This window comes from Capsella rubella, unplaced genomic scaffold (assembly GCF_000375325.1).
Source record: "Capsella rubella cultivar Monte Gargano unplaced genomic scaffold, Caprub1_0 scaffold_4, whole genome shotgun sequence".
NCBI lineage: Eukaryota > Viridiplantae > Streptophyta > Magnoliopsida > Brassicales > Brassicaceae > Capsella > Capsella rubella.
The window spans coordinates 13,302,639-13,316,802 of record NW_006238920.1 but is presented as its reverse complement, the minus strand read 5'-3'; the positions used below and the strand labels follow the sequence as shown (position 1 = coordinate 13,316,802).

At 38.1% G+C, this 14,164-nt stretch overlaps 4 protein-coding genes across 4 annotated transcripts; all 4 read right to left on the bottom strand.

The window, feature by feature from the left end:
* Positions 1–1,099: 1,099 nt before the first annotated feature.
* LOC17889295 (UDP-glycosyltransferase 74F2) lies at positions 1,100–2,760 on the bottom strand. Its single transcript, XM_006295687.2, has 2 exons — positions 2,140–2,760; positions 1,100–2,031 (listed from the first exon to the last, which is right to left on the bottom strand). The coding sequence occupies exons 1-2, from the start codon at positions 2,758–2,760 to the stop codon at positions 1,306–1,308; spliced, it is 1,347 nt and encodes a 448-aa protein (XP_006295749.1). The 3' UTR covers positions 1,100–1,305.
* Positions 2,761–3,355: 595 nt separating this feature from the next.
* Positions 3,356–5,028, bottom strand: LOC17890009 (UDP-glycosyltransferase 74F2). Its single transcript, XM_006294144.2, has 2 exons — positions 4,365–5,028; positions 3,356–4,248 (listed from the first exon to the last, which is right to left on the bottom strand). The coding sequence occupies exons 1-2, from the start codon at positions 4,986–4,988 to the stop codon at positions 3,523–3,525; spliced, it is 1,350 nt and encodes a 449-aa protein (XP_006294206.1). The 5' UTR covers positions 4,989–5,028; the 3' UTR covers positions 3,356–3,522.
* Positions 5,029–6,007: 979 nt separating this feature from the next.
* LOC17888203 (sm-like protein LSM36B) lies at positions 6,008–7,888 on the bottom strand. Its single transcript, XM_006295261.2, has 4 exons — positions 7,777–7,888; positions 7,318–7,479; positions 6,418–6,531; positions 6,008–6,323 (listed from the first exon to the last, which is right to left on the bottom strand). The coding sequence occupies exons 2-4, from the start codon at positions 7,430–7,432 to the stop codon at positions 6,277–6,279; spliced, it is 276 nt and encodes a 91-aa protein (XP_006295323.1). The 5' UTR covers positions 7,433–7,479; positions 7,777–7,888; the 3' UTR covers positions 6,008–6,276.
* A 338-nt stretch (positions 7,889–8,226) lies between these two features.
* Positions 8,227–11,892, bottom strand: LOC17889978 (formin-like protein 2). The gene is made up of 4 exons (XM_006293584.2): positions 10,178–11,892; positions 9,884–10,071; positions 9,427–9,680; positions 8,227–9,341 (listed from the first exon to the last, which is right to left on the bottom strand). The coding sequence occupies exons 1-4, from the start codon at positions 11,668–11,670 to the stop codon at positions 8,523–8,525; spliced, it is 2,754 nt and encodes a 917-aa protein (XP_006293646.1). The 5' UTR covers positions 11,671–11,892; the 3' UTR covers positions 8,227–8,522.
* Positions 11,893–14,164: the final 2,272 nt, after the last annotated feature.

Here is a 14,164-nt window from a genome sequence, read left to right as displayed (position 1 = left end):
CCAGAATTTTATGTCTATGGTGTTGACTACATGACTTTGTATAGTTGATGCATGTGGCCATGCAATACATCTAGTTCGTGTAGCTGAGTATACAATAGGATACTTGACATGTGTGACCATGCATTCTTCTATAGTTGGTGTAGCCAGCCATCTTTTTTCCTAAATATTAATAATCTTTAGTCTCCACAAAATATTTATTTATAGTAGTAATATTAATATCTTTTTAAAAAATTCAAAATTTTGAGGAAATAGAAACACTGAATCAATAAAAAGTATGAAGACAATTCTATAATTAGAATAAAATATTTATTTATAGTAGCAATATAAAATAAATTTTTGTACCAAATCAAATTTTAAAAATAAATAAGAAATGAAATAAATTTATTTATAATAAAAAAATCTTTGTATATAATTTGATGGAAATATCTTTAAAATTATATACTTATTCAATTCCAAAATCAAGTATATAAAATAGTCATAATGTATATTACAAATGAAAAATTTAGACATTTAAATATAGTGGTCCAAATGTCAAGTGATGTATATGTTAAACCTAACAAGGCCAAAATATATAAATTATGTGGTAAACATAATAAAACAAGATTAGCAGGTCATATATAAAAAGGGTTTAATTAGAACGGTATTAATTATTTGCATGCAACCATGAAATATAACAACGGTTTGATATGAAACCAACTAAAATACATCATTCGGAAAATAAGGCATTTCTCTAATTAGATATTTGTTCGACTTTAAGAGCAAAGTACGTAACATCCAAAGTTGTTGATAGAAACAATGAAGAAGCTGGTGGTAAGGTAAAATTTTTGGCGGAACTGATCCCAACTATTGATTCATGGAGGGACCAGTTGGACCAATTCAACACAAGACAACTTCTTTGTGTAACAAGTAAATAAAAAGAGTAATTAAGACATGAACACAGATCAAGGCATGGTTAAGAAAGCTGTGTGCTAGGTAGTTGAACTGAAGAAATCAGATTGTACCAAGAGATTGTGGACTAATGCTGTCATAATCATAAAATCAAAAGGAACAACTACAAGAGTAAATTGTTTTCTGATGGATTCTTATTTGTTTGCCTTGTCTTTCTATAATAGAATATGGAACTACACGTTCCTACAAACTTGGAATCATAAACATATTGAGAAATTTAAGCACACTGAGCATGGATTCCTACATTCTCGGAAAACATACAATGAACACACAACATAAGCAGAATCAACTTAAAATATCATACTTAAAGAAAGGCTGACCAAACCAAATGTGTTTTGTACTATATTTGAGAGTAGCTTAATTCCTCTGCACTTTTGATACAAACGTGTCAATGTTGATATCTGTAGAGCCTCCTTCACTGAGTGACTTGACAGCCAAGTCTCTCCATTTCTTAGCGTTCTTCTTCATCTCTATACTATTCTCTCCTTCCATCACTTCCTTAATGCTAAACTCAATCTCTGTCCTCTTGGAAATCCCACTCTCCTTGTCTGTCTTCACCCGAACACCAGCCTTCCACACATCTTGTATGTACTTTGCGTTCATTGGTTGATCTGTCCATTGAGGCATTGCCACCATGGGAACTCCTAAGGTTAATGCCTCCATGGTTGAGTTCCAGCCACAGTGAGTCAAGAAACAACCGATGGCTTTGTTTGACAGAACTTGAAGCTGAGGACTCCATTTCAAGACCAAGCTTTTGTCTTTATCCACTGTCTCAAGAAACCCTGATGGGAGCTTTGCCTCCTCTGAAGATCTGACCACCCACAGGAAACTGAAGTTTCTTACCGCTAAAGCAAGCTCCTCCATCTGCACATTATTTAGGTGAGCCACGCTGCCGAATGCTACATACACCACCGACCCTTGTGGCCTCGTGTCAAGCCAGTTGGTGCAAAAGGCAGCATCTTTTGAATCAAAGAGATTCAGATCGTAGTCTGTGTCTGATTTGATCCGTTGGTCTAAGTACATTGATGGAACAGTTGGACCCACAGTCAGTACAGGACAAGCTTTCGACCACAATTCCTTCTCCTGTAACGAAAAACAGAGTAATTGTGACAATAAAAACAGAGTATTGCGACTATGAACAAAACATGGTTGAGAAAATTGTGAGAAGAAAGAGAGAGAGAGAGATCTAACATGAAGCTCCAATTCTTGGAAGCTATTAACGAGCAAAAAATCAGCTTTTTCAAAATTTGTAAACTGTTGAAGGACCATCTCAAAGTATGCAGGGTAAGATCCAGAAACAGAGAGGAAAGAAGGCAAATCTTGGAGCTCAAGAAAAGGCAAGTCCTCAATTGGAAGCTTCAAGCTTCCATTGTTTATGTAGGAAAGATAATAAACGTAGTTCACAGCACAAGGCTGCGTAAAGAAAGGAGCCGCAGTCAAACCAAAGTCTCTGGCAACGTCTAGCGCCCAAGGCATGAAAGCATCGTAAACGATACAAGTGATTGGGTTATCACTACCCTGGAGCTTACAGATGACATCTGAAACGGTTTTAGAGCCGAAGGTTCTGAAGTTTCGGAGGTAGTCGTGGACGGAGGCTGCTGATGAGAATCCCCCATGGTCGTAACCGTCGGAGATGGTGGCTATGGAGACTGGATCAGATGGGTCAGGTTTGATGGAGTTAAAGATGAAAGTGGTGAGGGTGAGAGTGGTTTTGAGACCTTTGGAGTGAAGTCTTTTGCAGAATTGGCGAATTGGTGTGATGTGTCCTTGCGTAGGATATGACACAGCCAATACATGTCCTCTGTTCTCCATTTCTCTCTTAAAATCTTTGCTCTAACCAAAAAATGAATATGCCTTCAGAAATTATGCGAATATATATAGATAGGTTTACTCGGTTCTTGCTCAAATTAGTATAATCACATGTGTACATGCTAGGAATCAAATTATAACTAAATCATCAAATAGATAATGTAACCGTCAAAGGTAGGTAGTCTTTAAGACCTGCAACTACATTTGGAACAAATATATTTCTGTTTGCTTAGACGTTTACTGTATGTATATATATTTTTAGTTAAACTACAATCTTTATCCTTTAAATGTGAAACCAGCCATGTCGAGTACTTTATCGTTTTATTTGTTATTGTTGGAGAAGACCACAATAGTGAGTAAGCAGTGAAGAGATTCTCCACGGTTCTTTGATTTTGCCCGGCAAGAAAATGACTTTTTACTATTTGATATCTTCACTAATATATATGACGTGTTGGTATTCTCTATAGCATGTGATTTTGTTGTATCTTTCACTGAGTTATCCATATGATATGAAACTCCCAATACATGTCCTCTCTTCTTACCTTCACCAATAGTTTACATATAATGTGTTGAAAGCAAATAAGCTACTGATACTCAATGGTGGTAAAGTAAGGTGTTGCATTGAATCTTTTTATTGTTTTCAACAAGATGAAATATAAGGATTTGAACATACAACATAAGAAAAATCAACTGAAGATTATGCTGAATGAAAGACATACTCAACAAGAAATTATAGACCGATCGTTACTGCCTTATGTGAGTAGCTTATTTGCTCTCAACCTTTGATACAAATGTGTCAATGTTGATATCTGTAGAACCTCCTTCATTGAGTGACTTGACAGCCAAGTCTCTCCATTTCTTCACGTTCTTCTTCATCTCTACGCTCTTCTCTCCTTCCATCACTTCCTGAATGCTAAACTCAATCTCTGCCCTCTTAGCAATCCCACTCTCCTTGTCTGTCTTAACCCGAACTCCAGCCTTCCACACATCTTGTATGTACTTTGAGTTCATTGGTTGATCGGTCCATTGAGGCATTGCTACCATGGGAACCCCAAAGGTCAAAGCCTCCATGGTTGAGTTCCAGCCACAGTGAGTCAAGAAACAACCAATGGCTTTGTTTGACAGAACTTGAAGCTGAGGACTCCATTTCAAGACCATACTTTTCTCTTTATCCACTGTCTCAAGAAATCCTGATGGAAGCTTAGCCTCCTCTGAAGATCTGACCACCCATAGGAAGCTGAACTTGCTTACTGCTAAAGCAAGCTCCTCCATCTGCACATTATTCAGCTGGGCCATGCTTCCAAATGCTACGTACACCACCGACCCTTGTGGCCTCGTGTCGAGCCAGTTAGTGCAGTAGGAAGCATCTGTCGATCCAAATAGATTGAGATCATAGTCGGTGTCTGATTTGATACGTTGATCTAAGTAAATTGATGGAATAGTCGGACCAATTGTCAACACGGGACAAGATTTCGACCACAATTCCTTCTCCTGTAACGAAAAACAGAGCAATTAGGACATGAACAAGAGCAAGAATCAGATCAAGAACAAGACATGGTTTAAAAAGTTGTAAGAAAGAGATAGAAAGAGAGAGAGAGAGATCTAACGTGAAGTTCTAACTCTTGGAAGCTATTAACGAGTACGAAATCAGCTTTTTCGAAATTTATAAACTGCTGAAGGACCATCTCAAAGTAAGCTGGGTAAGATCCAGAAACAGAGAAGAAGGAAGGCAAATCTTGAAGCTCAAGAAAAGGCAATTCCTCAATGGGAAGCTCCAAGCTTCCATTGTTTATGTAGGAAAGATAATAAACGTAGTTAACAGCACAAGGCTGCGTAAAGAAAGGAGTGGCAACTAAACCAAACTCTCTAGCAACGTCAAGCGCCCAAGGCATGAAAGCATCATAGACGATACAAGTGACGGGGTTATCGCTAGTTTGGTGTTTGCGGATGATGTCTGCAATGGTTTTGGAGCCGGAAGTTTTGAAGTTTTGGAGGTAGTCGTGGATGGAGCCAGCTGTGTCGAAGCCGCCGTGGTCATAGCCGTCGGAGATGGTGGCTATGGAGATCGGACCAGAAAGGTCAGGTTTGATGGAGTTGAAGATGAAAGTGGTGAGAGCGAGAGTGGTCTTGAGACCTTTGTAGTGAAGTCGTTTGCAGAATTGGCGGATTGGAGTGATGTGTCCTTGCGTTGGATATGGAACTGCCAATACATGTCCTCTCTTCTTCTCCATCTCTCTTTCTCTCTAATTAATATCTTTTGTTTTAACCAAAATGAATATGCCTTGAGAGATGATGCCAGTCAATATATGTATATATATAGCCTGCCTAGGTTTGTCTGGTCCTGTTTTAGATAAGAGCTTTGGGACCAGAAGATAGTTTGTTGCTTTTCGTCTTCTTGTTTTTTTCCCTTAAGAAAGAAATGGAAATAAGAAAACAAAACCAATTTGCATTTCTTTCATATGTCAAAGGAAATGTGTTTAATTATTACAAGTTGTTTGTACTAGTAATTTTTTAGCTTCATTATTTGCATGCCATGTGCTTCTAATGTTCTGTATATTTCAAAACTTGTACTACTATTTTTAAACACAAAGTTAAGTCTTAATTAACATATTTACGATGGATGCAATCATGCAAATGGAAGAGAAACATATGTTTCAGAGCGTTTACTTTTCACGTTTTATTAATACAATTGCAGTTTGCAGAAAACAAAACTATTCCCCCTTGACTTGTAAAAGAACTAAGAACTAACATGTGATGATGTCAAAAGATTCTCTACGGTTCTATAATAATCACAAGAAGTTGTCGACAATAAACAAGGACTTGTCTGTTTCAGGTCTTCCTCAACTTCTAGTATACCTGACATTACGTTATTATCTTTGATTTGTGATGTTGTTGTATCTTTCAGTAAATCCATAACGTTACTATCTATAATGCCAACAATTTTAAGCTTTTTTTTTCTTGTGAAATGATGATAACAATAATGTCTAATGGATCAACAAAATATATGATGAACTTTTATTGAACCAAAGCTAACAATTTTTTTGGCAGGGATAAGCAATTGAATAGAGTTAAATTGATAACAAAATTTCTAAACAATAATTTTATCAATCATAAAATATAAATGATTGTTAAGATGACTTTGGCCAAGAAAAAAAAAAAAAAAAATTGTTAAGATGACATGACATCAGAGTCTGGCGTAAGTGATTGCATCATTAAAACTTGATGACAAAGTTGAGCCACTCACGTCGTACGTTGTAAAATTGGCTCCGAAGACTAATAATAAGGGAACAGCGATGCTTAAGAGGTTCCTTTTGTTATCAAATAAGGGTACAGGTTCTCTCTCAGAATTTTAAAGATGTTCCATAGACCCAAGCTGAGTTGCAAGAAAAAAAAAAGACATGTTGAACTGATGATACAGAGATGATATAATAAATCTCCGGTTGCTATAAATGCTAACATTGTCAAATGCTAGAGGTAGAAGAAGAAGATGATCCCCATTCATGGTGGTGATAAAGAGAGCTAGGCTCCATCTGCCAAATTCCCCTGCGTTGTGCTGATGTAAAGAACTGTGGCCAACAGACAGCAAAATTTTCAGATACATATATCGCAAAATAAACCGAAGCGATGTAAAGAGTTATGTCACATGTGATTTGATTTTACCGTTGTTTCCACGAATGAAAGCATCGCCATACTTGTTCTTTAGCTGGCCATTTACGTACTCCTCCGTTTGCTCCATAGCTATGTTCATGTACCCATCAAGACAAGTAAGAACACCTGCAAACAAGACAGAGAAAACATGTCGTGTCATGTGTAGTTTCCTTGTGTGACTGAGAGAAGCTTTGTTAAACTTGCTTGATACAAAATGAAGGAGATTGTCAAACTAGAAGTTCTTCTTTATAGAGAAAACAAACAAAAATATTCAAGCTAGAAGTTCTCGTAGTCATGTATGCTATACAGTTTAAGAAACCAAGGTCTTGTCCTTTATATTCAAGTGATATATGCTCCCGGGCTAGATTTTTTAGCACTGGTGAAAATCCACATTCTATGATAACTTCACAAGCACATGTAAGTGCATATGGAAACACATCAGAGAATACATAAATGAAGGTACTTATTAAGACCAGCCCAAGACTAGCTCCAAAAGGACAGAATCAACAAAGCTAATGCGATTAACTCTCTGAGTTCACAAAGCTATCGTCTAAATTAAAAATTAAATCTCAAATTCCAACGAAGCCATTCTCAAACACAGTTTCTTCACTTTCTTGGAGACAAGATTTGAAAAAATATCCTGATTTAGTGATACGAAAACCCATTCTAAACAAGGTGAAAAAAAATAAAACTTCAGAGATGCATCTTTCATATCAAATGAGAATCAAGCAATTCTTAGATAATGCTCTAAACAGATATCCAAAGGTTCCCATCAACATGGCGAAAAAGAAAGGTGTTAAGACTTAAGAGTCATATAAACCAAAGTGCACAAATGTTTATATAGACCGCCACAGTTGCTCTTAACCACCAAAAACAGAAGCAAACTATAAGATAGAAAGCAGAGAGACTGACCTCGGTAATCAACACCAGAGTTGAGCTTGACAACAACTAGTCTACCACGGATAGACTTCAAGAAATCAGCAGGTGTCTTAGTTCCTCCAGAAGCTTTCTCTCCAATTCCACTCATCTTATTCTTTTGCTTAGTAACCACAATCTCCTTTATTCCCAATATACCTGCCCAACGAATTAGATCCAAAATCAAACAGACCCCTCAAGAGTTTTTCACACAAAGCCAACAAATTTAAGCAACAAGTTTCGAGTCAGCAATTCGAAATCCAAAGCCCTTGAGAAAATGAATTATCTTGATTCCTACACTCGTAGCATCTCAACGATTACACGAACACCGTGCCCTAAAACCCTAAACCTTGACTAATTTGGGGAGAGAGAGATAGAGAGGCGCGAATCACTACGAAAGATAAGAAATTTAGAAATAGATTGCAGAAACAGAGAACTTAGTTAAGAACAATGAACCTCGGGTCGGCGATCAAACTGCAAACGCGTAGCTAAGAGACTTGCTTAGGTTCGATCAAGAAGTCGAAGAGAGCTGTAGTCAAAGAGTAAACACACGATATAAAATAATAAACAAATTATTGTCTTAAAACAAATTATATAAATGATGCCCAAAAAAAATGATTTCGCAATTTTTAACAATTTTTTATGTAAAATCTTTTACTTTTACGAGTGGTCCACAAAAGACATTATTTTGGCCTAAAAGTGATTTATCTTGCATTGCATACAAATTGTTAATAACTTGGTTCATCATTATGTGCGACATTTTTCTTTTTAGTCAATTTTAATTCTGGAAAAAGTGAATTTTCAAATTGGTTTTGGGAGAACAACTTTTCATGTAAACAATGCAAAAGTACTATAGTAGATATTTCTTCACATTTTGAGATTAATGCGAATATGCGATGATGATTCTTGAAAAATACACAAAGACTTTATTTCAGTTCTTCTATCTAGCTGGTTCAATAAATACATGTACACGTGACATACATAATTCGAACAGAGGACTGGAACGAACGTACAGACTACAGAGCTAGCTGATAGCAACTTGCAACAATCTGCCAAAATCTATTTAATCTTCCTTATAAATCCGCCTATCAATAAAAATATAGTAATATGTTTTATATAACAGATGTTTCTTTAGTACGTAGCAAATGAAACCAAAGACTAATGCATACACCCAAACCAAACCCGCAGCCAACAGTTTTCCCTTAAAACGAGCCATCCTCGTCGTCTATAGAACCCGAGGGACTAAGCTGTGAGTTGTTGCTGTTAACCAACGGAAACAGAGGCGTGGTGGTCTGGTTCGAGAGCGAATGTCGTGGCACGGATCCATACACCGTTCTCTCGTTTACACGACCAACTTCTTTACACACTTGATCAAGAATTGTCAGAAAGTCTCTGACCACAGCGAATATGCGAAAAGGATGAGTTTCCGAGTTCCCGTGGAAATACTCTGTTACTTCTTTGACCATCTTCATGACATTGTCTCCCTGAGATTGTATCTCTGTGATCTCTTTCTCAGCTTTGTTCAAAAACGAGTTCATTGACTCCAAGAATCTCTCTACACCGGTTTCTTGCTTCAGCTCTGCGATTACTTCCTTGACTTTCGTTATTCCGCTGGCTATTTCTGCTGTTTCGTTGATTAGGGAGTTTGAATCCATGGCAGCTGCTTTCTTGACGTTTATCAACTGAGAGCTGAGACCTGAAACTACTTGCAACCCCAGTTTCTTGAGCTCTAGGTCGTCTTGGAATGCAGATTGTTCAGCCATGTTATTGCCTATATGGCTTTGAGTCGGAGTAAAAGGAACCCGAGCTCCTTCAAATTTTATGATCTCTTGAACCACGAAATGCAATAAGGTGGTTTTCCCATCCGTGCCTTTGATATCTACCAGTTTTAAGAGTGTGTCAAGCTTGAAAGCATGTGCGTCACCTCTATTGGTTCCTATATTCATCCGGTTCCCAGTCTTGAGCACTGCTTCTAAAAGCTTCAAGAACATCCGCGTGTTCTTTAACTCACCACAAGCAGCCTGAGAGTTTGATACAAAATGCATATGAATGTTCTGTCTTCAGCAATCAGCACAGATACACTTATAAAATAAAGTGGAGTTTTACCTCAATGGTGTCAAAGGATCTTTTAAGGTACTCGGTTTCTGATTCAGAGTTGACTATATAAAGCATTGCATCGATCCTTTTGAAGGCGAAAGGAATGTTCAACAATGCTTTGAGGAATTTCTCTGCAGGTCCCATTTTGGAAGGAGATCCATCATCATCGTCTTTAAGCTCCTTAAGCTTGTCCTCTTCTTCTTTGGTAGGAGCCATCTTAAGCAAGCATTCGAGAAGCTCGGGTCCAAGCGTATCCGAGTTGCCTGATTCACAAACAAGAAAGTGATTAGACATCTCGTTTTTCCATACAACTAAGTCAGACAAGCCATGCTTCAATAATCTCAAACCAATTTGAGGAATCATCAAAGCCAAAGGAATGTTGCTGTGAGTGTGAGTAGCCTAAGTAAATTTCAAAATTAGACACGGAAACTTCTGCATAAGCTACAATAGATTGAAAAACACTCACCTTCTACAAGGGCTTCACATACTTCGTCTGCAGTTACATTAAGAGCTCTCAGCAAAATCGCAATGTTGTGGGATTTTCTTGGATCAAGAAACCGATTTTCCTGATTCGTTGATTGAACAACTGCGTCTCTTGTTCTTGAACTTGGATCATTCACCTTGAACAATGTCTCTATCATTTCTTCATTCACTCTGCAAAATTCAAAGAATAATATGTTAGACTTAGTCGTGTATGCAAAGAGGGGAAATAAATTCCCTTAAATATTCAAGAATTCAATTCCAGTTAGTTATGTCTTACTGAAATGAGTTTGATATGATTTGGTCCCACACCATAGCACGGCTCGAGCTTGCTCTGACTTTGTCCCAATGTAAAGGCTTCAACTTTGGTTTCAAAATCTCCTCTTTCTTATCACTATCAGGATCAGAATCCCTAACAGGAGGCGAGAGAGGCATAGTAGCCGGAATAGGAGGCGAGAGCGACACGGTAGCCGGAATCTCCAAGGAATGAGACGGAGGAGGAGGAGGTGGAGGTGGCCTCGCTGGACAAAGCCGCTTGCCAACGCCGTCGCTTAAGCTGTTGTGACTGTGCCGCGAGAGAGGAGGACTCATCGACTTCGCTTTCAAGCTTGTTCCCGGAGAAGCATTCAATGACGACGCGGAATTAGCTGGCGAAGCCGATTTCGAACCGGAGTCACTGATACCCTTGTTCCCAATCTGATCAACATCAGAGTCCCTCATAATACTAGCCCAGACACGTGTCGGGCTCTGCTTACGCCCTGAAGATCCTCTGGGAGAGAAAAACTCATCGTTTTCGTAATCGTCTCCATCAAAGTCTTGTCTTTTAGGGTTTAACTGTTCAGTGCTTTTGTAAGTCGGAGTGAAAGATGGAAGCTTTGGTAAAGGAGGAAGAGGACGAAGCTCCGGCGAGCCTAGCTTTTGGTACTGTGAGTAAGATGAAGAGGAAGACGACGAAGCTGGGGGAGGTAATTCCAGTACGCCGGTGACACCGCCGGACATGGAGATTGGAGACTTTTGCTGTTCTAAACCACCGCTTCGAGAGTTTACTAAAGTACCTAAGTAGAGAAACTCGGAGGAAGTGTGAGAGGAAGTGTACTTGGGTGGTTGTTGATGTTGTTTTTGTTTCAGAGAGCCGTCGGAAGGAGAGGCGTTGAAGAGCTGAAGAGCGTCCGATCTCGTGGATTTGGTGTCATCTGCAGGGGAGGAGCGGCGACGATGGCGAGTTCTACGGATGAAGATGATAATGACGGCGAATAGAGAGAGGAGAGCCGCGGCGGAGATAGCTGAGGCAGTTATGGTGACGAGCTTGGAGATGTAGTTGTTGTTGCTGTGACGTTTGGAAGGGCTCTGATGAGTTGGGAAGAGGAGAGAAGAGATGTTGGCGGGAAAAGTAGGAAGTGAGGCCGGAGGAGGAGGTGCAGGAGGAGGGTGAGAGGCCGTAGAGGCTGGGTCTGAAGAAGGGAAGAAAGGGTTGGGGTGCGGCGGGGACGGCGGAGGAGGTGGAGGGTTAGCGATGGCGGAGAAAAGGTGTTTCTCGTGCGGAGGCGGTGGTGGAGTCGTCGTGGGGTGTTTCTTGTGGTGGTGATGCGCGTGTGGGGAAGGAGACGGAGGCTGGGAAGAAGTGGGCTGTTGAAACGGCGGTGGAGCGGCGGTTATGACTGGAAAAAAGGGTTGATGAAGTAAGTGACGAGAGTGAAGACGTTGATCGGCCGCGGAGGAGGAAGAGAAGAAGCAGAGAACGGCAAATATGGAGCACAAGGGTATTTTAGTCATTATTTCGTTTATTCACCCAAACGCAGACACACACCTAGTTCTAGGGCTTGTTGTTGTTGTGGCATTCAAAACCTGACATTGAAGAGAAAAGACGAGAGTGTTGAAGAAGCGTTTTGGTTTGGTCGATGAAGAGAGAGAGAGAGAGACCACTAAACCAAAAGAAAAGAAAAAAAATTTGGTCTTTTCGAGGGGACTTTTTTAGAAAGAGAAATTGGAGGGAATAGTAAGTTAAGTTGATGTCATTACTGAAAAATATTTTCTTTTAACGTCTCTCTTTATTTGATTTGTGATTTTGTTTATTCCCACGTTTTATCTTATCCAAAAATAGCTTTAAATTACGTATCTGCAAAATCGAATTATTAAATAATAATCAAAAAAATAATTTAGAATCATTAATTTATTTCAGAACAACAAAATAAATATAGTACAGTCAGTGATATGGGTGTTGGGTTGGACCAATTGTTTGCAGAAAGATCGAGTTTCGATAATAATGCATGATTGCTGTAATAATTAGTAATAGACTTCTTTTCCCAACAAGATTTCTTCGATTAGGAACAATGTTTTATAGAAACGATAATGACGTGATTAGTATACTTTTCGTGTTAATTATTACTACAACCTATTAGTCAGATTTAAAAAGATCTTGATTGTGACTAGTTCACTACCTCAATGAGCTAAACATGTTATGGTTTCTTCCTCTTCTTGTTGTTGTAGTTTGAAGTATTGACATGGTGAAAAACTGAAAATGTTATGGCTCAACAAACACAGCGAAAGTCAGACAACGACCATCATCCAATTCACACAACCACAATGTTTTCTGTAAACCGAATTTATTGACACAAAACAAAGATTCGTTTTGCATAGTGAAGAAGTCTGATCAGTGATCACTGCATAGTTATACTACATATTAGTGATTACACAATTCAACCGAAATGTTAGCTTCGGTCAAAAGCAATGAATACAACAAATTCAATGTACACACAGAGCCGATCGATTGATATACATCGTGACAATAAAAAAAAGATGGCCATTGAATTTATTTGGTCGGCGGTACTAATCTCATTGTCCATCCATCCCATGACCTTATTATTATTGGATATCCAAACTTTCAAAAACCTTACAACATCGCAAAATCGTGTAATGTAAAGAGAAATATATAATGTTTTAGCAAAAAGAAACACATTTTGGTCTTGACTCTTGACTGCTATGTACACTGGCAGTGAATACAAATAATTACAAGTAACAAAAAAAAAAAAAGTGTTGGGATATGCTTGCATCATCATTTCCCACTTCTCCAAAGATTCTATCTTCTCTGTCTCTCAGAAATTTCACTTTTACTTCTTTGATTTTTTTTTTTTAATTTTTTTTTTTCAAACTTACATACACACCTCTTACTTTAATATATGGTTTTATACTACAACAATTTGAAAATCCCACTTAGGTTTGTTCAATAAAAGTACTAACTAATGATTTACTCATTTATAGTCCAAAATAGTTTATTCTAGTCATCTGAATAACTTAATCAATAAGCAACTGATATAATAATAGGTGTGGGGGGTGCAAAACATTCCCTCTGTTGACAAAAAAAAAAAAAGGTTTCATTGCGACTGTGAGGAGCACTGACCACACCATTAAAAAAGTATTGTTAATATCATCTTCAGGGGAAACACAAAAAAAGTACGTATAAACAACAAATTTGTGTTGATTACAAAGCGAACCAAAAACGACGACGTAGATAAGAATCGTCGCCTCGTCGGTGAGAAATAAATAGTCCCCGAGAGAGAGAGAGAGAGAGAAAGAGCAACAAAAACTGAGTACAGAAGAGCGTACAGAGCTACACGACGACGAAGTCTTCTTTTTTTTTTTTTTTTTTTTTTGGGGTTCATTACAGTGAAACCCGTGAATCACGCAAATCCAGAAGGTTTTCAGTGAGTCACCCCACTTTGTTTCTTCACAGACACGTGTCTGTCTTCTTGCAGTGTCTTTGTTAAATGATAAACACTCTTCTTCAACCGGCTATCTCCTGTTCCGGTTTCCCTATTTTAAATTACGATGGTTACCTTTTAAGGTCCATTTAATCAAATCCCATACAAACCTAACTGTACAAAATGAATTATGAATTATCTCTATCACTATTTATTATCGTCTTCAAGTAATATGTACATATGATTGTTTTTGCATCATTTCAAACGTGAATTTATTTTCTTATTTATGAGAACAACTTTGAAGAGAAACAATGCTATGATTTTTATGTATTTGAAAAATAATAGAAAAGTAGGTTTGACAAACAAAAAAACAATATAAAGTAGTAACGTTTCGAAACTACAGAAGAAAGTAAAAGGAGCTTATTATCATGTGTCAGTGTGATTGAAAACGAGAGATTTTCAAATTCTTTTCCAAGGCAAGTGAGGTTTATAATTACTAATTAGCATAATAAGTGAGAAAAATGTACCTTGTTTTTTATAGAGTGAATCGTGCTCCAAACGACGTGAAA